This window comes from Telopea speciosissima, chromosome 4, assembly GCF_018873765.1.
Source record: "Telopea speciosissima isolate NSW1024214 ecotype Mountain lineage chromosome 4, Tspe_v1, whole genome shotgun sequence".
NCBI classification, from domain to species: Eukaryota; Viridiplantae; Streptophyta; class Magnoliopsida; order Proteales; family Proteaceae; genus Telopea; species Telopea speciosissima.
The window spans coordinates 30567347-30590299 of NC_057919.1; the positions used below are offsets into that span (position 1 = coordinate 30567347).

The 22953-nt window shown below is 39.4% G+C and overlaps 2 protein-coding genes across 2 annotated transcripts in view; both read left to right on the forward strand.

Annotated features, from left to right (window-relative positions):
* LOC122659189 (glutamate receptor 2.7-like) overlaps positions 1-672 on the forward strand; it is a 23601-nt gene extending 22929 nt beyond the window's left edge. Inside the window, 1 exon segment of the mRNA XM_043854325.1 lies at positions 637-672. Within this exon segment, the coding sequence (XP_043710260.1) occupies positions 637-672 (36 nt within the window).
* Positions 673-2549: 1877 nt separating this feature from the next.
* Positions 2550-20339, forward strand: LOC122659190 (glutamate receptor 2.7-like). The gene is made up of 9 exons (XM_043854327.1): positions 2550-2831; positions 2964-4300; positions 4395-4707; positions 4818-5221; positions 5318-5898; positions 18179-18294; positions 18507-18787; positions 18907-19448; positions 19568-20339. The coding sequence occupies exons 1-9, from the start codon at positions 2564-2566 to the stop codon at positions 20337-20339; spliced, it is 4614 nt and encodes a 1537-aa protein (XP_043710262.1). The 5' UTR covers positions 2550-2563.
* The last annotated feature ends 2614 nt before the right edge of the window (positions 20340-22953 follow it).

Genomic DNA, 22953 nt, shown 5'->3' on the forward strand with positions numbered 1-22953 from the left:
CTGGCAGTGCCGTGCTCGGCCATAGTACCTCCCGACAGCGTCGTACTTGGATGTGGCACCACCCAGTAGCACCGTGCCCGACCGTGGCACTGCCAGGATACCCAAAATGAAATTTTTTTGTTTGGCGGCGTCGCCAGATGAACTTTTGCCTATAAATAGCCCCCTACCCCTCATTTCAAACAAGCTCTCAAGTGGAGGAGAGGGGGACCCGCAAAGCTCAATTTTTTTTTAGTTTTTTTCTTTTTTCCTAGTTTCGGGACTCTGCCCTTGTCCGATTTTGAGCCTTCGAGCCCAGTCCCTTTGTCCGGAGTTCGGGTCCTCTGGGTCCACCTTTCCTAACCCAGTTCTGTCCAAAAATCCGAAGCCTCAATGGCCTAGTCCCCTTGCCCGATGTCCTAATCCCCAGTTTCTGAAGCACTTTTTGACGTCGTTATTCTGTCTGAGGTCCTAGTATCCGACGCCCGTCCGCCGTTACTCTACCCAATATTTGAAGAAGCTTAGCTTCCAAAGCTCACCGACGGTGTTATTCTATCCGAGGTCTTAGCACTCGACACTTGTATGCCGTTACGCTTCCCGACATCAGGGTAAGTACCCCCCAAATATTTTTCAGACGTTGTTATTCTGCCTGATATCCAGGTAACTGCTTCTCGACGCAGTTACTTTGTCCGATGAAGGACAAAGCCAGTCTTTTGCCCCCACTTGAGCTGGGGGACGCAATTCGTCCTATATAATTACATTGATTTAAACACATATAGGTATTTAACTTTTTCATCGCATTTAATTCTGCAACAATGTAGACTTTTAAATTATAACTATGTAGTGTACAGTAGTTAATTTAATTAAGCAGTGTGTGCATCATTTTAGCTATACATGTGGGAATAGGAGGACATTTATGAAGGAAGAATATTAAAAAAGTAGCATCTATTAGAAAGATCGGTTTCGCCGGGCGAGGTGGGTGCCTATCACCCTCCTACTTTCATAACCTGACCACTTACCCCGAATCTCTGACCAGACCAAACGAAGTCCCGTAGCCCTTCGCAGGACTACACCAATGGGTCCTAGGCCCTAATCCTAGGTGGCGACTCCATTTCATTTAATTGTATAACCCCCATCCCCTGATAAATCATAATCATTTGAGAAAACGCATTCCTTCTCTCTCTCCAACCGAGGAGCATAATCCCAAACCCATCCGAGCCAAGCGCGGGGAACGCATCCAACACCCCTCACGCGTGGTTCCAGGAAAGGATCCTCACAGTAGCGACTCCGCTGGGGATTGATGGTCAAGCTTTCAATACTAGATGCTACCGTTGAACGTAAGAATATTCTTCCTTCTGCATTATTGTTTGATAACATGTTTGGCTAACCCCCTTTGTGTACTAACTGCATCATGTGTGTTCGAAGTGAAGTCAAATGACGAGGGTACTCCTTGTTGTGCCTCTACCCCCGGGGAGATGGGGCACATCATACTAAGTACTTGATACCCGCTTTTGCCACCACTATCATGCACACACAACACTGCATAGAAACACACAGCCCCGCAGTTAGTCGTTGGATCCCATATGTAGATATGGGTAATTTGTGGCAAAGCCACAGCCCTTGATATTTATTGCACGAGTTTAGAATCACCGACGATTCTCAAGAATGCCTTCACCAATCTTCTTCCTCAAGAACCCTAATAAAATCCCAACATTTTTTTTAATGTTGAATAATAACAAGGGGATTGGCATAAGTGGCAACGACAACGGAGTGCGCTTTCAAACACCCTGGCAGCATCTAATATAAGGCCATGCTCTCCAAACCTTAATGGGTCATGGACCCCATGTCAGCCCCAAGTGGGCGCATGGATCGGGTGTAACCCAATTCTGTTAACACTTGCATTTTCCTAGAAAGAAAGAATTGAACATGTTGGTATGTAGAAGCGTTGCAATCTTATTGATTGTATGTGTGGAATCGCCGAGTTTTTTTTGGGGGGAGGGGGGCGATGAATTGGGTTCGTTCATCGATTTTGATGAGTAGGTGGGGTCCACATATGATTCCCCATCCCTTTGTTGAATGGGACCCACACTCTTCCTTCATGAATCCGTTGCAGATCAATTCGAATTTTCCATGCTTTCTCTGCGTGCAAGCCAACACACATCGATCAACCCGTACGAAATGTTAAATACGTAATCACTCTCTCTCTCTGCGCGTCTGTGGTTTCGTTGCTTTATTTATCTAGGGACAGATCTTCTTCCCCCTCACTTCGCAAATAACAGTATTGTCATGAAAGACTTTTCAGCATATTTCTTACACGACAAACAAGTCTAGCATTGGCTTTTATTAATTGTACTACTTGGTCTAATTTTCCTTTAAAAACTTCAAGTCTGTCAGATTGTTCAAATAGAACAGCTTGAACATTGACTTAAAGGCCCATACACATTCTTTGGTTCGTTAGAATTCATAATTTCTTTATGGTTTATATTCCAACAATCTTTTCCTCTAGCAGTACTCTATCAAATTCCTATAAAGGAGAAGTTTATTGCTGAATGAACTTAAGATTTCAACAGTCCTTTTGAGGTTAGAGATGAAGTACTCAGTCCAAGTTCTTTTGCCTTTCATCTTGATATTCTCTCTGAGTCTCTTCATTGGCAAATTTGGTGTGGCTCAAAATACAACCAAACCCTTCAATGTTGGGGTGGTTCTTAATTTCAATAAACTGATTGGGAGAATTGGGTTGAGCAGCATCTCCATGGCTTTGTCTGATTTCTATGCCACTCACAGTTTCTACAAAACAAGACTGGTTTTCCACACCAGGGATTCAAAGAACAGTGTGGTCCGTGCTGCTTCGATGGGTAACTAACATCTCTCTCTCTCTCTCTTTCCTCCTCTACTATTTGCCTTCTTGTATTTTTAGTCTTTCCCTTCTGCTATGGTAAAATTTCATTTATAAACATAGATCATTTCCTTGTTCTTTATTGATGTAGCTCTTGATCTACTAAAGAACATAGAAGTACAAGCAATTATTGGGCCACAAACATCATCCCAGGCCGATTTTGTGATTGATCTTGGAGACCAAGCTCATGTGCCCATTATCTCTTTCTCTGCAACGAGTCCTTCTCTGTCTTCAGCTCAAACTCCTTATTTTGTCAGGGCTTCCCTTAGTGACTCCTCTCAGGTAAAAGCAATTGCTTCCATTGTCCAAGCCTTCAGGTGGAAGGAAGTTGTACTGATATATGAGAATACTAATTATGGTAAAGGAATTGTACCTTATTTGGTTGATGCCTTCACCGCAATTGAGACTCGTGTACCCTATAGAAGTGTCCTTTCTCCTTCAGCCACCGATGATCGAATTCTTTCGGAGCTCTACAAGTTGATGACAATGCAAACTAGAGTATTTGTTGTTCATATGTCATACTCCCTCGCTGCTCGTTTCTTCGTTAAAACAAAGGATGTTGGAATGATGAATGAAGGATATGCCTGGATTATCACAAATGGGCTATCTACTCGATTGAATTCCATGGATCCCCCAGTTGCCCATTCTATGCAAGGTGTACTTGGTGTTGCGCCTTATGTGCCCATGTCTGATAAACTTAAGAATTTTAACATCAGATGGACACAGAAATTCCACAAGGAAAACACTGATATGGAAAGAGCTACCCTCAACACTTTTGGACTGTGGGCATATGATACTGTTTGGGCACTAGCACTGGCAGCTGAGAAAGTTGGGGCAGAGAATACCCATTTCCAGCACCCACAAGTTGTTGATGGACTAACAGACCTTTCAACTCTTGGAATCTCTACAATAGGTCCTAAACTTCTACAGGCAATCTTGGAGAGAAAATTTACAGGCTTAAGTGGAGAATTTAGCCTTGTTGATGGACAACTACAATCATCGGTATTCCGAATACTCAATGTAATAGGTGGTGGAGGAAGGGAGATTGGGTTTTGGACCCCAAGAAATGGAATTTTACGTGAACTGAATGCAGTTGATACAAAAATTTATTCGTCTTTGAATTCCAATCTCGGTGATATCGTATGGCCAGGAAATTCTACTACTGTGCCTAAGGGTTGGGTAATCCCTACAAATGGGAAGAAATTGAAGATTGGAGTTCCTGTTGGGCAAGAATTTACTGAATTTGTGAAGGTAGCAATAGATCCTACTACAAATGCCCCAATTGTCACTGGGTACTGCATTGATGTTTTTAATGCTGTAATCGGGGAACTGGCATATGCTCTTCCTTATGAGTTTATTCCATTCATGAATTCTGATGGTACAAGTGCCGGGACATACAATGATTTGATCTACCAAATATATCTCCAAGTAAGTTTAGATTTATATTCTGACAATTAGTTGTGGTCCTTTTCAGTTTCAACTATACTCTTCCTTATGGTGCATTATTATTGTTTTATGACAGAAATATGATGCAGTGGTTGGTGATGTAACTATCAGAGCCAATCGGTCCATCTATGTCGATTTTACAATGCCATTCACAGAGTCAGGGGTAACAATGATAGTTCCAATCAAAGAAGATCAGAGAAAGAATCGGTGGGTTTTCTTGAAGCCTTTAAAATGGGATCTATGGTTTACTACTCTGGCTTTCTTCATCTTCACAGGCTTTGTCATCTGGGTTCTCGAACACAGAGTAAACAATGATTTTAGGGGTTCACCTATAAATCAACTTGGAATGATCTTCTGGTTTGTCTTCTCAACAATGGTTTTTGCACATAGTAAATACTCTTCCTCTTCTCTTGTTTTATAGATATTTTCTACAAAAAAAAAACCCACTTAATTGGTATTAGTGGACTAATACTAATAAAAGTTGATTCGATGGCTACAGAAGAGGTCTTCAGCAACTTGGCGAGGTTCGTTGTTATCATATGGGTTTTTGTTGTGCTCATCCTCACATCAAGTTACACAGCAAGCCTAACTTCCATGCTGACAGTTCAACAGCTTCAACCTACTGTCACAGATGTAAAAGAGCTCATAAGAAATGGGGCTTATGTGGGGTACAAACAAGATTCATTTGTGTTTGAGATGCTAAAGCAAATGAGATTTAATGAGTCCAAGATTAGAACCTATGCAAGTTTAGAAGAACTGGATGAAGCTTTATCTAAAGGGAGTGATAATGGTGGTATTGCTGCTGCTTTTGATGAGATCCCTTACATGAAACTCTTTCTTTCAAAATACTGTGACAAGTACACAATGGTTGGACCTACATATAAGGCAGATGGATTCGGCTTCGTAAGTCCTCTCTCTCTCTCTCTCTCTTTTTCTCCTTCACCCCTCCTATTTTTAGTATTTGTGTGGGTAAATTCCTTCTATTTGTATTTCTTACAGGCTTTTCCAAAAGGTTCTCCACTGGCATCTGATGTTTCGAGGGCAGTATTAAATGTAACTGAAGGAGTAAAAATGTCACGGATTGAGCAAGCATGGTTTGGGCAGCACAATTGTCCAGACCTTAGTACCAAGGTTTCTTCATCTAGTCTTACACTAGATAGTTTTGGGGGATTGTTCATCATCACTGGAGCTGCTTCACTGCTAGCCCTCTTCATATTCTTACTTATTTTCTTTCGTAACTATGAGAACATCATCAGACGTGATGATCCTAACACTTTTAAACTCAAAAGAATTGTTGAGATGGCAAAAAAATATGATGAGATGGATCCTTCCTCTCATGACTCTAGAGTAACTAAAAATCACAAAAAAAATACTGGAATTGCATCAAGCATTGAAGCTTCACCCATATCTATTGCACTAAGTCCACCTACAAGTCCCTCCGTTACAGACAGGTATTGCAATCCTTTTGGAGAAGAAGACCAAGAGCGGGCATCAACCAGTTCCTCTGGTATGGATGGAAATGTCACACCCTTGGAAGGTGAAGGGAGTCCATTTAGTACGCACCCGAATGTAGATAAGAGGCAAGTTACGGAAATAATTTCTACTGAGATTATTGGTTGAGATGCAGTAGGGCAAAGTATGCCCTTGTAAGCAATGTCTAATTTTCTTATGGTTTTTGCTAATTTCTATGGGGTTTGTTCCAATACCGAAGTAGAGTTGAGGGCACTCCTAGATGACCTTTGCATGTGTGCTAACATGGGCCACACGTTTTGCCATATTAACTCGGATTCCAAAACCATTGTTCAGCTTATCTCTACGAGATCGTGCTCGTTATGGAACTGCTGGTCTTGGTTCCATGAAGCTATTCATTTGATTCATAGCTTGGAAGCGAACGTGATTTTTTCATATAGAGAGAGTAACTGCGCTGCTGATTTTCTTGCCAACCAAGCCTGCAAGTTAGAATGTAGTACATCATTCTGCTCGCAAAGGGAGCTTCCTGCTGATCTTTCCCGCATCCGCAGAGAAGATAAGGCTGATTTACCAGTTTTCCGTTATTAGTTGTTTTTTTCTTAATTGGGGTTTGGGTTTCTAGATTTTGGAAAGGCTTGAGTTGTGAGTGTTCCTTTTGTCTCCTTGGATAGGGGTAAGGCGGGTTTTGTCCCTCCCCCCTTGTATTTTGTTTATATTTCTATTTTTAATAAAGCTTTAGGGGCTTCCCCGGTTCCAAATGATATTTGGGTTAAAAAAAAATATATTTGTTGATTAATATTGTAAGATTTAAGCCCAAAAGCATTAACCCACATTACAGGTCAATTTTGAGCAAGATTTGAATAGCTTAAAAAAATTCATATTAAGTTTCACTCTGAAATTTGACGAGGGAACAATCTGCATAATCTCCTATCCAACAGTTAGAATATATATCAGGCCTGCACATTCAGGCTTTTAAAAATTTGAATTTGAATAATTAATGGAATTAAAAAGAACTAAAAATGTCTATTAATGTGAGCGACTTATCAAGATAGAAGTTAGAAACTAAGGAAAGCTTAGTTTGGATTACTATGAGCTGTAGTGCTGTACCTCCCATATGTGGGACTCACTGATTAGAACATCCAAGCCACAATTAATTTGACAAGGGGTTCTGGTTCTTGACCAAGTCAATTGGCATTTGGCAAACAATACAAATCCCATAAATGCTTCTTTTCGGCAACTTGACATTACTCAACCAAGGCAGTTTCGACCTTAAAATGCAGCGAATGCATGCGAGTTCTCTAAGAAGTGAGAAAACCAAAATAACCCTGGTAATGGGACTTCCACAGCTTTAGAAGGCCAAAGAAACCCATCTACTAACCCAAGTTTAGATAAGATTAAAATTGAAATAAATAAGATCTACTAAGCTTAATAGTCAAAATAAAAAAAACCAACTGCTCTTGTGATCTGGAATATTATTTGGATCGAGTTTTCCTTAAGCCATAGAGAATGGGAATCCATTCACCGTGTTGCTTCAGATGTGTGTGGGAGCTAGTGTCGATCTGGAGAATATTTTGAGGAACATGCTAAAACCCTATTGGGGTTTGCGAACCCTAAGATAGTGTGGTGATTGAAAATTTTCTCCGTATTATTTTATAGCTTATTGTCTATATTTTTATGCTATGTAATAAATCAACTATTTATCATAGTTGGAAAACTAGGTTTTGACTAGGGCCAGTCATCCAAGTCAAGTCAAAATTTTGGAAAATCCGATCAAGGGTCATGTAAACTAAGTCAAGGTAAAAAATGATGAGACTCGGGTCATAAATCATTCTAGTCAAATAAGACTTGGTATTTTAACTGTCCCCCCCCCCCCCCCCCCCCCCCCCCCCCCCCCCCCCCCCCCCCCCCCCCCCCCCCCCCCCCCCCCCCCCCCCCCCCCCCCCCCCCCCCCCCCCCCCGCCCCACCCCCCCACCCCCCAACCCCCCCCCCCCCCCCCCCCCCCCCCCCCCCCCCCCCCCCAAACCCAAAAAAAAAAAAAAAAAAAAAAAAAAAAAAAAAAAAACAAAAAAAAAACTATGACAAACATGGTGTGTTTATTTGTTTTTCAAAAAACCATAAAGTCGGTTTACTTAAAACTGAGTTGAGTCAAATAGTACATTTGTATTCTAAAAGAGTAAGAAACCCTCAACTCCTTGACTCCCTTCTCTTGTTCAATGGTATAAAACAAAAAAACTCAAAATGCATTGATATGTGATTTATTAAATTTTTTTCCCAGTTTTCCCATATTTGTATTTTTTTCTGATTTCTTACTAATTCATCTATATTTATGGCATTAAAATTTTTTTAAAAAAAACATGACTCGCCTTGATTGGGTTTGACAGAGCCTAGTCATTAGGTTTTTCTAAAAGACAAGTTGAGTCAGAAAACCAGATTTTTCTGATATTTTACTAATTCATACATATTATGGCATTAAAAAAGAAAAAAGACTCGCCTTGACTAGGTTTAACAAGGCGGAGTCCCCAGACGAATCAAGTTAGAAAACCTAGTTTTCCAATGATGCTATTTATTAGTATTATTTCTCCAAGGATTTCTATCTCTAGTATGTCTCCAAGGATTAGAGGGTTTTTTACAAATGCCCCCTGAAAATACCCATTTGTTCAAATGCCCACTACAACTTTTCTAATTGCAAACTCCCTCTTACTTTCAAAACAGTGTAGCACTTTTGTCTAGTCCGTTAATTTTTTACGTTAGACATTAGTTTTAGGGAATCTAATGACCAAAATGCCCTTCTGATAAAACCCACCAAAATTAAATAATAAAATGACCAAATTGCCCTCATCTTCCCCAAATGGGTTAGGGTTTGAAATTAAAAATCAAATCCTAAACCATTTGGGGAAGATGAACCCTAAAATCAAACTTCCAAAATTGAAGTTGCAGTGAAGAAAATTTCCAATGAATCAAGACAAGGGATGAGGGAATTTGTTGTTGAGATCGTTTGCAGAGATGTAGTAACCATGACCTGACCTTGTCACTCGATCATGGTTGCTAGCTGCATCTTCCGATGAAGCAAATGAAGAAATCCAATCTCCATTTGAGCCAAATTCCCAAAGTCAGCATCCGATAACAATCATCTCAAATCAGGAAGGGAAAAAATAACTCAGAACTAATATACCCATGTCACTCACTGAATGAAATAACTTACTCGTTCCTTTTTTTTTTTTTTGTGGTGATGGTGGTGGTGGTGTTGGGTGTTTTATCGTTTTGTCTATGTAGGGTTATAGACAGAGTGATAGCTTACACACTCCCCGAATAATGGTTATAATCAATGTTTACTGTGTGCTCTGTTTTTCTGAGATTCATTTCCTTTTGTTTGCTCTCCCATCTTCGACATATTAGTACGTTACTTCTTGAACCTACCTTAGTAAAGCAGATTTGATAGTACAACTGTTATATACTAGCTGCTTTTTTCTGTCCATTCTTGATTACAGAACTCATAAATCAAGAATCCAATGCGATGAAACTTAGGCTCTAACACATCATAACCCATTCTCCATTTTTCAGTTTCAATTTTGGAGGTTTGATTTTAGACTTCATTTTCCCCAAATGCTCTAGGGTTTGATTTTCAGTTTGAAATCCTAAACCATTTGGAGAAGATGAGGGCAATCTGGTCATTTTATTCTTTAATTTTGGTGGGTATTTATCAAAAAGGCATTTTGGTCATTAGATTCCCTAAAACTAACGTCTAACGTCTCAAATTAATGGACTAGACCAAAGTGCTACACTGTTTTGAAAGTAAGGGGGAATTTGCAATTAGAAAAGTTGTAGGGGGGCATTTGGACAAATGGATATTTTTAGGGGGGCATTTGTAAAAAGAAGTTTAAGGGAAAGAAAAATGCTGGCCCATGCTTAACTGCCATGTGATGGTCCATTTAACACTCAAGTTCCAGAATTTCTATTTACCTGTACACTTTCAGCCAAATTAATTGAAGTCTTCTTCATAGTCAAGAGAAATTAAAACAAAAAAAAAATAAATAAATCCAAAGGTCAAAGGAAGGAACTACATGGATTTCTGAGTTATCGCCTTCGCCTAGATCAAAAGTTCAAAGGAAGGAGCTACACACATTTCAGAGGCGATTTGGAATCATTTATTTCCTCAAGAAGGGAGGATTGTAGCAGCCAGCTAGTAGCTACAATTGGATACTTTAGAGTCCTTTTACTGGAAGTTGCATATCTGCAATAATTGACTATATCAGCAACTACGACCGATCTAATCCTCACAAAAAAAACTTAAAATAATCAAAGAAGCAAAGGAAATCAACACCTTTGTATGGTCCAACCTATATGTTCCTAATTAATATGAGGTGACATCATCAAAGAATAATACTTTCTATTTAGAGAGAATGGAGGTGGATCTTAAAAATTTTTAGTGATAAATACAGTTTTAGTACTGAATCGGGTTGGATCAAATGGAATTATCCATGATTTGCTTTTAAAAGATTTTTTCTTTTTTACCCTTGGTCCATATCGATCCAGCGGTACGAGATTGTTACGAAACGAGGTGGTGAGGTGAGTTAAGAACCTTTAGTCCCACATCGGCTAGGGAGGAAAATCCTAAACTATTGATAAAGGGTGGCCTCCTCTACTTGGCACGTCGGGTTTTAAAGTCATGAGGGTTTCACCCTAAAGCGGACAACATCATGGCTTGGTAGGGGGTTGGGGAGTTATAAATGGTTGTAGAGCCAACTCTCGACCCTAGTGGTGAGGCTACCAAAACAGGGACGCTGTGTCTTGTAAAGAGGGTGAGGTTATGCTAAGAAACGAAGAGGTGAGGCCAAGGTCAAGAAACTAACCGGTGAGGTGAACCAAGAACTTTAGTCCCACATCGGCTAGGGAGGGACATCTTGAGCTATTGATAAAAGGGGTTGGGTCGTTACAGTGGTTTCAGAGTAAACTCTCGACCCTAGTGGTGAGGTCGAGCACAGTAGCGATGTTGTATCCCATAGTGAGGGTGAGGCAATAACTATGACACGAGGCGGTGAGGTGAGCCAAGAATCTTTAGTCCCACATCTGCTAGAGAGGAAGATCCTGAACTATTGATAATGGGTGCCCTCCTCTACTTGGTATGACGCGTTTTAAAGCCATGAGGGGGTTAACCCCAAAGTGAACAATATCATGCCAAGGGAGGTTTGGTCAATACGGTGGTATCAAAGAAAAACTCTGACACCATGCGGGGTGTGTCCCATAGAGGGAGTGAGGCAATAGCCAAGAAACGAGGCAGTGAGGTGAGTCAAGAACCTTTAGTCCCACATTGGCTAGGTAGGGAGATCCTGAACTATTGATTAGGGTTGTCAATTTTTGAACCCTCAGTAGGTTTAACAGGATGGGCTTATTGCTTTTTGATAGATGGCCAAAGTGTATTAACTTCTGCATGATTTTTGGACTCGCATGACACAATGGAGGCTGAACTAACCGGGCTCTTGCAGGGATGGAAACAGGCTTCAAACATTGGACTTCAACTCAGTGAATGTTGGCTTACAAATGCTAACATCTAGGACGTCTTTACTTTTCGTACCCAGCTGAATATTACCCGGAACTTAGTCCCGGTCTTTTTTAATTTAGATGAAGAAACAGACAATTTTACTTCTGTCAAATTTGTAGGTAGGAAATCTAAATGGACTTCTCCACTACTAACCTTAGCTCGGTTCTGCGCTACATCCCACTCGACTATATCGCCTTCTATCTATACTATACAAACGTTTCTCTCCTTTTAATTTATATTATGTTTTTTTTCCATAAAAAAAAAAAAAAAAAAAACCGGCCTGACATGTTAGCTAAATGTGTCAAGCTAAGGCCTTGCACATTAGCTAAACAAGTTGGTCTTGGTGCAAGGGGATGGCCCGACGGACGCCCGAGCGGGCCTGACACTTTTAAGGACCAACATGTTTAATCCTGTTTTATTGACCATTTGTTTTACCCCAATTACTTCATAAATTTCCTATTTTATCCCAAATATACCCTTTCTTAATCTCCTTGATTAGTTTATCATATTGCATTACGTAAGCTATAAATAAGAACTATGGGCCAAGTAAAAATATAGAATTGATAATTGTATATTATTGCATTATAGAGTTGATGGGCCAAAGATAAATGGAACACATAATCAAGACCATTTATATTATTCAAAATGTCATCGTATGTATGTCCATTAAGATTAAAGGCCATAGAGCTCCAAATAAATGCCATCATATGTATGAGTCCATTTATATGCACATTTAGCTCGTTTAGTACAAGCCTAATTATAGACTGGTACCCGATCGACCGTTTATAAATGGGACCATGCTTAGCCTATGAGGACCTAAATGGGTCGATCACGGTGCAAGATCCTAAAGTAGGGAGGACCGATTAGGCCATACTGAAATCGGCCTGGACCGACCGATTGACACCCCTACTATTGACAAAGGTTGGCCTCCTCTACTTGGTATGATGTGTTTTAAAGTCGTGAGGGGCTTAACCCCAAAGTAGACAATATCCTACCAGGGGAGGGGCTAAGTCGTTACAATGGTATCAGAGTGAACTCCCGACACCGTGTGGGGTCGTTACAATAGTATCAAAGCAAATTCCCAACACTGCTTGGGGCCAAAGCAAATAATATCATGCCAGGGGAGGGGCTGAGTCAGTATACGCCATCTTTCAATTCTGATATAAATTGCCCAATTCGATAACAATTCCTTGAGCTATTGTGGTATGTCAATCTGAGATTATATTGGAAAGCTTATCTTTAGGGCTGTCATTCATCACGTTTGGTGGAAAACGAATAAAAGAAGATGGACTTCTCCCTATTCATTCTGCAAGCCCTAACACTTTAAGAAATAAGCATTTAACTGCATTGGGACCCTCCTCTTATCTCTCACCCTTGCCTGGGCTCTTGATGTATCATCCTTCTGTTGGTGTTTCTCCCACCACCCCAGGGATTTTGATGTATAATCGTTTTATTGGTATTTCTTTCCCACCTTCTCTTTTGATGTATCAGCCTTTGATTATTTGTTTTTGGGATTTTGATTTGGGTCCCTTTTAGGCTTGTCTTTTTAGTTTTTGTGTTGTATTTTACTCTTTCCTTTTAATTTATTTTTCATTCTCAAAGCAATTAAAAAAAATAAAAAACATGAGGCGACATTGACAGTTATTATTGAAAAAGCCGTTGGGACCATACACCCATGGACGAAATGAGAAAGTTCATGTAGTTATCCAATGGGGTAGGGGATCCAGACTACAAATTGTTGTGTGTGTCTCGAAATCTTTTACCTGTTTCAAAGATTGACCTACTCTGACAATTTTGGTGGCGACTTGAATGGGACTTTTTATGAGGTCTATGATGGTAGCGGAGGGCTTGGGGCGATAGAATCGACCCGCTTGGAGGAGTATTTAGATGTTTTATCTATCTTATTGTGTAAGCAAGTGAAACAAGTTATATTTGGAGATTTTTGAGCTAGGGTTTCTGTGTGAGAGTTCTTGCACCGTTTTGGGTGTTCGTTCTTGCGCCATTTTAGGTGTTCTTTAGAGATCTCCATTTGTATCTTTTTCCATTTACAAGGTGAATCATCTTCAGCTTCACCCATGGGTGTAGCACATCGTATTAGTGTGCGAGCCACGTTAAATCTGTGTGTCGTCTTTGTTTGATCTATTTTTTTTTGTTTGTGTTTCGTGGTGTTTATTTTAACACAAATCAAATGTAGGATTCAGATCCTCTACTGCCAAGAAGCTACCTGCCATTGTCTTGCCCTCAAAGCTAGGAGCGACAAGTGGATTTATACTAATCCAATGGTCACTCTTAGAATATTTCAAATCTCTAAACAATATTTGGGTTATTTAGGTCAAACCCAAGCCGACCGGTACCAATAGACCAAGATCGACCTAACCGTGTTGGTTCAAAACCAAACAAAACCCTGCAACTTTTTGCCCGATCCTCATCTTCAACCCCGCCCCACCCCTCTTCCTCCTTCTCCAACACCCTCTGCAACTTGTGCCCCTCCCCATGATCTCTTTCTTTGTTGCTTGTCAATTAGCTATTGGCATACTGTACTGAGTATTTAGTTACCAACCTTCACTCAAGGATTGTACTTCTTGGATAGTCAGATTAGCAATTGAACCCGTATACATTTCAGCTTGAATACTCTATTTTGGTTGTGAAGCTATAATCCATCCCTTCCTCTTTTGTTCCATAGATGGCAAACATTTTTGCACCAAATCCCTTCCCAATATAGGGAGAAAAAAAAATGAAAATAGATAGATAGAGAGAGAGAGAGAGAGATAAGAAACCCTATAATGGAGATAGAAACAGGATCAAATTCACCACCAAAATATAATAACAAAGAAAAAATTACCCAATCTCAATGTCTTAAAGGGTTTTTTATCTAGTCTTTTTTTCTATACAAATATGTGAAAGAATCTCCATGAATGTCAAAAGAAAAATTAACTGAACTTCTGGCTACAATGAATAATGCACAGAAGACGAATACCAAATACTAGTTATTGTTGTTGCTTTTGAAGGTTTGTACAAGTCCTAAGGCTCCCACAACAAATCAAGAGGGTACGTCTTCATCGATTTGTCTTGCCCATGGTTTCCCTTTACTGCTCAATGTAGCAAACTCTTGCTGCCGGGATGTAAAGTTCACCAACTGCCAACCATATTATCCCTGCCGAGAACCCGAGACCATGATGGTTCCAGTTTGGTCAATAGGCTCAATATCTCTAGCAAAAATCAGCAAGAATCGAGGAAGCGAATCCAACTCATTCATGAGAATCTGGAATATTCGTTTGAGACTAAAAATTTCTGTATAGGGTGGGGTGGGGGATAGTGGAGGGTCGGGTGGGGTTGCAGGGAGGGGAGAATTAGAGTGGGAGAGGGAGAGGTGTTGTAGGTGGGGGTGGGGGAAGATGGTGGCGTGGTGGGGAAGATGGTCAAAGTCCGAATAGGAGTTTGACTTCGGACCCTAGATTGGTAGGCTACAACGTGCTAAATTACTAATAGGCCCTATTCTACACATAAGTTAGTAATAGAAAGCAATCAAAGCATACAATTAATGTAGAACAACTTACTTAAATAAGCATTAGAAATATAAAAGTGTAAAATACATCAATCTTAACATATACTTCTATGATTCCAAGCTATAGTTTCGAAGCAAGTTAGTTTGTATGTGATACATAGGCTTCCCATGTCATAATGCTGCTGAATCATTGCACGTACTCTTCCGCATAATACATAGAAGTGTTGTCGATGATTGTTGACATATCTCTACACAATCTGGCAAGTTTTCCATTGAAAAATGGGATCAAAACCAATTTTTTCAAGTTTCTTGGACCCTCACTGTCGAGACAACCAGAGCACCGAGACCAGTCGAGATCTCGACTGGTCTCGGTCGAGTTAAAGCATAACTTAAAGGGGGGTTTGGTTCTGTCTCGGTCGAATCAAGATCTCAATCTCAACTGAAACATTGTAGTTTTCCATTTTGCCTTCCATCTCGTCTCGCCTTTTGAAAATAGTGAGATATTACCGAGATCTCGACGAGTTCTTGTTCCATGGGCCTAGGGGAGGAAGCTTATTCCCTGATTTGGAGAGAGGAATAAGAGAATCAAAGAAGATGGCTTCAGTTACATAGAGCTGCAAGTATTACCCAGACATAGATATCACCTGCAAAAGAAAAGAATAACAAAAAATAAAGGGTAGAAGAAGAATAAGAAGAAGAAAGGTCTTGCTGGAGAGATGGAAGGCCACACATTCAACAAAAATTCAACAATTTGAAGCTCTAGTCTAAAACTCCATTGTAGGTACAACCTATATAAAAGAAGAAACCCAACTAATGAAGGGTAACTAGGGGTCTAGGAAACAAACTCAAATAAGGAAACTGGAAAATAAATCTAATCTACCACGTATCTACCAATCCTATCTAGTATTCCCCACTATAAAAGATTAAAAAAAAAATCAAAATAATTAAACTACTAATATCCTAGAAAACCAGAAAAAAGGTTGGGGGACCTGATTCATCTTGGTCTGGATGGCCAGACTGGTCAAGACGGTTCAGCCACGAATCTACATCAGGTTTTTTTGTTAGTTGTCTTTTTCCCCATTTTTCTTTTTTCTTTTTTGTTTTGTTTTGGGGTGGGGATGGTGGAGAGGTGAGGACAGGGAGCTTAGATCGGTTACCTAATCAGCTGGTGAGGAAGTAAGATATGTTGTGTTGTTGAAAAGTGGATCATGTGAAGGATGCCATTGGCTTGCCATTGTAGTTTTAGGGCAAGAGATCTCTACTTGGTTGCATGGTCTCTACACAAGGCTGAGCCAATGGGTGAGAACGCCTGGGTATCTACCCAGGGGGCAGAGGCAGCGTCATCTCACGGTGTCCTGTGAGAGGGCGTAGGAAACACCACCAAGTAGAGATATTTTTCCCATTGTTTTAATATATCATTTTGGAGCTTGTAACTCATTCTTTGAATTGTATAGAGGTTTAAGAACTGCCTAAAGTGAAATAAAAGGGTCAATCATGGTCATAGCTCCAAAATGACCATACATCACAGTCAAAAACAGTTGGAGAAATGAATATGAAGGACCTAGCAATGGTATCATCTCATCTTGTGCATAACGTTCTCGGATTTAATTGCAGTCATATTGAAGGATAAGCCTTCAAAATGTTGTACTCAAGCTAAGTGAAGACTTAAAAGGCATTCCATATGTGGATTTTCTTGGATCATAGACTTATTTTCAAATAACTGCAGATATGTTCAAGTGCTTTCAAGACTCTTTTTGACTTTTGAAGTCCCTCTTCTCTGACTTATTTATAAGTCATGAGAGGTTGAGGGGTTGTACCAAAAAAAAAAAAGAGAGGTGTTGCATATAGGTTGTCATAGTTGGCAACCAAGTGCAGAGCAATGATGAAATGGCCAGTCTTGAGGCTATTGCAGTGTCCAGTGGCTCAGGAAATGTTGTTGGTAGCAGTTCAGAGCATTGCAAGCATGGGCAGCAGTGATACAAAGTGTTTGGAGGTGTTTGGTGGCTTATGGATTCATTCTTGTGTCCTAATTCACAGGTCACTGCAGCTGTGGTACTTTTGGTGATTTTTTCAGTGGGTCCTGCAGCAGAATTTGGAAGAGCTTTAAACTGAAAAAAGTTAGTTCGTCGAGTCCTCTTTCCATCGGTTCAAACGATTTGTTAATCCGATGTCAGACGAGGGAGTTATGAATTTTTCCGTATGGGTGCGCAGAATATAAGCAAATCTGGAATATTTTGGAATTCAACTCATGCTCACGGCCAGCAATATAGATGCAGTTTTTATCTTAGGGGTTTATTTTGCAAATATATATTAGTTATGTCTACAATGACATAATTAGGTGAAACAAGGGGGTTTCTTTTGAAATTAATAAGAAGTTGGTGATATAACGTTTCTCTTGAGAGCTAAATAGTTTAAAATATTTTCTCCAAAAAGTTCTCGGAAGCCGTGCAATTGCATTTTCCAAGAAGCTCTTTTAGCAATGCCCAGTTTGAAGATTCTCTTTGTAGATTTGATTGGTTCATCTCAAAGGGTTATTTGATTCTTTTTAAAAAAGTCTTTTATTGTCTAAAGAGAAGTGGTTTTCTTCTTCATTGAGAGAGCTACAGAAACGTTAGCAGAGAAGAAAAAAGAGGGGTTTTTTGCTTGAGGAAATAGAGCAACCAAAAAGGGGAAGATGGAATCTTATCTCTCTCTCAAGCTTTGTTTTTAAAAAAAACAGAAGGCTATTCCATATGCATTAAAGCGTATTTCAAGTGGGTTGTTGAAGATTGAGCATAATTATTGAAGATCTGTTTATGGAGAAAGTGGGGTTTTGTTTGTGTTTTTGAGAAAACACAAGAAGAGGAAGAAGACAAGAAGAAAGGAGCTATTGTGGTCCCCTCATGGCAGTGCTTACTTGAAAGCTCAAATCTCTCCACAAAGGACAAAGTTGATAGCTCCAGTGGGCTTCAGTTGATCTCTGTAAAGCTCAAACCGCTTGTGTGAGGGTTGTAAGCATTCTTATGACTCCTTATTTATTTATGCTTCATCCCTGTTAGTGAAGTATGCTAGAAGTAGGTGAATATTGTTGATAGACTTATTCTAGTTTGTGTTTATTTGTAGGGCATTGCTATAAGCCCAAAATCGTATTGTTTTTGTACTGTATTTAGTGCGTGCTAAATACTGGGAGTGGGTGCTCTCAAACAGTGGGTACTATTTTGTACTGGCATTATTTGCCCTCTCAGTTCTATGCTGAGAAAAATTGGGTGTGGGTGCTTCCAGCTATAGGTGCAACAAAAGTTGAGTATTGAACAAATACGAAGTCCATAGTCTAACAAACTCTGTTGTTGTGAAAAAAATTCTTAGATCTCTACCAGACAGACTTGACTCCAAGGTTTCAGCTGTTGAGGAAGCTAAGGATCTGGAAGTACTTAGCTTAGATGAGCTACATGGGATCTTTACAGCTTATGAGATGAGAAAAGGCAAAGGAAAGTTAGTTGACAAAGAGGCAGCATTTAAGGCAATGAAGAAATTGAAAATAAAAGAGCAACCTGAAAGTGAAGAAGAAGACAGTGATGATGATGATGAGGTCATAGCCCACTTCACCAGAAAGCTAAAAAAAGGGGGCAAGAAAGTATAAAAATAAACTTCCATTTTAAGTGTTTCAACTGTGGTAAAGTTGGACATTTTACAGCTAAATGTCCCCACAAGGGGCAAATGGAGAGTGATGATGAAGTAGAAAAGAAAATAAGTTTCAAGGGAAAGAAGAAGAAGTTTTTCTTCAAGTCATCCAAGAAAAATCAATTCAATAAAAGAAGTTTCATTTCTAAGAAGAGCAATGACACATCTAAGGAAGAATCTGAAGATGAATCAGATGATGATGTAGATGATCATGCCATTTTTATGGTGTTTGAAGAAAAAGAGGTTGAATCACCAAAAACATGCACAACTTCTGAAGATGAAGAAGAAGGAGAAGTGAACTTTGAAGAAGAGTTAGAGCTGCTCTCAAAGAGCTCAAGAAAGAAAGAAAGAAGGTTAAACAAGTTTCACAAAATCTTAAGGAACAAGAACAATTAGTTCTTCAATTGAAAAAGCAAGCAGATGAATCAAAAAAAATTCTAGAAGATCTTGAAGAGAAGTTATCACAGAAAACTACAGAATGCACAAAGCTTGAGTTAGAAATTCTATCTCTAAAGGCTAAATTGGAAGAAGAGACCAATATCCTAGTTGAATATTCTGATTTCCAGAAGGAGATTGATGCTCTCAAGGCAAAGGTAGCAGAGTTTGAGAATGACTCAAGTATACATGACATAGAAACATCTTCACAAGTGCATCCTAGTAGCAAGAAGCTTGATGAGATCCTTAGTTCTCAAAGATCAACTCACAATAAATTCGGTCTTGGATTTGTAGGAGAATCATCAAAGAGTGCCAAGGGAAAAGGAAAAGGCACAGCACAGAATCCTATTACTGTGAAAGATAAGAGAGTTGAGAAAAACCAAACTCCACCCCATAAGATTAACCATGCTAGACAACAACAAATGGCATGGCCCGACAGGAGAGTAGAGAACTTTGATTATTACTATCTTTCTCAACAGAAAGCTAAAAATGTTGTTGATCACAGGGCTCAGCACAAATGGCAAAGAGAGCCAATGAGACAAAGACAGCTCTTTCAAGGTCATTGTTTCAAGTGTAATACTTTTGGACACAAAATTTCAGATTGCAATTCAATCTTGGTCCACCAAACTTTGTTGATAGGAATCCTTTTGCACCCTTGATGGATGTGATGGTTGAGTGCTACAGATGTAGCAATTATGGACATATTGCCAGGGACTGCAAAACAGTATTTCCTCCACAGAGACCACACAACATAGATAGACAGGGTAATGTCAGAAGTGTTAAAGCAACCAAGCCTAAGAGACAAATTCCTAGAGAGAAGCAATTACAGAAACCTCAATCAAGACACAGAGTTTGGGTTCAGAAGAGCAGTCCAGAAAAGGGCAACAGTTCTATGGTTGTACAAACAGCTTTCCGAACTCAAGGGGACTCAACACCATGGATTCTTGATAGTGGCTGCTCAAGTCATATGATAGGAGATAAGAAGAGGTTTGAGAAGTTAGAGACCTATGCAGGTGGGTCAGTGAAGTTTGGGAACAATGATGGTGCCAAAATAGTTGGAAAGGGTACCATTAGTCTCAACAATGAGAAGATGCAATCCCAGGATGTCTTGTATGTGGAAGGGCTTAAACACAACTTACTCAGTATCAGTCAAATTTGTGATAGGGGACATGAAGTGGTGTTTAATAGCCAAGGTTGTGAAATTAGAAGAACAAGCACAGGGAAGTTGATGGCTACTGGAAAGAGAACTTCAGGGAATCTTTACACTTTGACAGAGACAGTTAAAGACACGTGTATGGTAAGCATGGAAGAAGAGACATGGTTATGGCACAGGAGGCTTGGACATATTAGGTTTAATAGTCTTGGAAAAATTTCTTCAAAGCCATCAAACCATATTTGTGGTTCTTGTTAGAATGGGAAACAAACTAGAACATCTTTCAAGTCAAAAGAGTACCACACCAGTCAACCATTGAAGTTGGTACACACTTGACATATGTGGTCCTATGAGGACATAGAGCATCACAGGAGAGAGATATTTTATCTTATTTATTGATGACCACTCCAGGATGACATGGGCATATTTCTTGAAGCACAAATCAGAAGCATTAGAAGTATTCAAAGTTTTCAGAAAGCAAGTTGAGAAACAGACAGGAAAAATGATTAAATGTCTGAGATCTAATAGAGGAGGTGAGTACACCTGGAAAAACTTTAAAGAATATTGTTATGAAAATGGCATCAGAAGACAGACCTCAACTGCAAGAACACCTCAACAAAATGGTGTTGCAGAAAGGAAGAACAGGGCCATTCAAGAGATGGCCAGGACCATGTTGATTGAAAATGACATGGATAACAAATTTTGGAGAGAAGCAGTACACACTGTAGTATATATTCACAACAGATGTATGTTGAGAGCTCATGAGAATAAAACTCCCTATGAGATTTGGTTTGGCAAGAAAGCTACAGCAAGACATTTCAAAGTCTTTGGTAGCAAGTGCTACATCAAAAATACAAATCAAGATTTGGGGAAGTTTGATGATAGAGCTGATGAGGGCATCTTTTTAGGCTACTCCACCACAAGTAAAGCCTATAGATGCTACAACAAAAGACTTGGCCAACTTGTGGAAAGTACAGATGTCAAGGTTGATGAGAAAGTAAATTTCTCTACTAGCTCAGGAGTTGATCCTATTGAAGTTGAAGACCTCACTGAGGTGAGTGAAGCAGGTGAGGATAGGCAAGAAGGAAGAGATGAACATGGGCATGAACATGACAAGCCTGACACTGAGGCAGATGAGCAGGAAAGGCAAAGCAGGACTGTTAAGAATTGATGAGCACATTTATGTGTGAAATCTTAGGGTATAAAGCATACATTTTACCACATTGGACAGAGTTACTCGGTGCTTTCTTGTGCTTTTCAGGGTTTAGGTGAATTCTTGTGAAAATGGAGGAGATGATGCTAAGGAAATGTTTTTAAGCAGTTTAGAAGTGTTAATGACTTGGATACGTAGCCCATCGAGTCAGCTTCGCAACGGTTCAAACGGCACTTGATTCTGAGTTGAAACGAAGAAGTTACGGCCGTTTCCGTAACGACGCGCGAAAATGGTCTGTAGGGGTTTATTTGTAATTATTTACAGTTGGCCGGGGACAAAGTGAAGCAGAAGTTCGGATTCCAGGGGCCTTAACAAAATAACTAGAAGTTATATTTTTTGTACCCGAAAGATTCCATTTGGAGGGCTCTGGATAGTCCAACTTCAACTTGAGATATCTTGGGCTCCCGAACTCCAAAATGGACGAAATTTGGGTTTATTTTGGGTGATTTTTCACAAGGAACACAATGGTGAGGCCTATATAAGCACCCCATGCTCCAAGTTTTTTGAAGGATAGAATGGGTATTTTATTTATTCTTGAAAGAATCCTAGTCATCACCCTTACTCTCTCTCTCCTCCAACTTCTCAAGGGCACTTCTGGAATTCTACTTGGGATAGATTTATATTTTCTCATCTATGGAAGGTTGAAAAATCAAAGCATCTTTGATTTTATTGCTTGGAGAAGATATCTACAAAGAAAAGGAAGCACAAGTTAGAATTAGAAATTTATTTTTCTAAAAATAGAAGGTCTATGTAAACAATCTTCTCTTCTTCTTCTTTCTATTTTTTTCTTTTTTCTTAGGATTCAAGGCATTGTAAAAGAGGAAGAAGAAGAGAATATTTTTTTTTCTTAGGGAATATTTCTCCTACACTTCCCTCTTCTCTCTTCACCTCTCTTCCCCCTATAAATACCCCTTGCCCTTTGGGTTGGAACAAGTTAGTTTTTTAGTTAGTTTCTAGTTCAATTTTAATTCATTTTTTTAGTGTAATTTTTACTTCATTCACTTAGTGAAATTTTCTCTTCTTTTCCTATTTTTGGCTTAGGTTCTTAGTTTTGATTTCAAATTCTTAGTTTTGATTTCATAAGTCTAGTTTAATGGTTGTAATAGTTTTAGTTTAAAGCTTCCTAGTCTAAGTTCCTATGTTGATGACAAGACATGGAGATTTAGAAGAGGAAGCCATGGTGAGTTTATTCAAGTATTCAAGCACATCAAGGTATCTCATTCTCTAAACCCTTAATCTCATTCTCCCTCTCCTCTATCTCTCTCTATCTTCTTCTTCTTCTCCCTCTATTTCTTTTATTTTTATTTTTTATATGGTTGTGGTTTGTGGATGCACTTTTATTCCCTTATTCCTTTTTATGTGGTTATTATATGTGACTGCATTTTTATTCCTTTGAATTTGCGTTAGTCTGATAGGTTAGATGCTCATGTGTTAGGACGCCAATTTAATCCCTTAATTTTGTTAGATGCTTATGAGTTAGGATGCATTAATTTTTATTAATTTAATTAGTTTAATTTAACACTTTAATTTGGTTCACTTTGCATTACTTTTAAGTTAGTTAAATAAAGTGGCATATATCTCTTCGTGTTCGACTCGTAGCTATGATTGACTCGTACGCTTGCCGTATTATTTTAACTCAAACAAGTTTTTGGCGCCGTT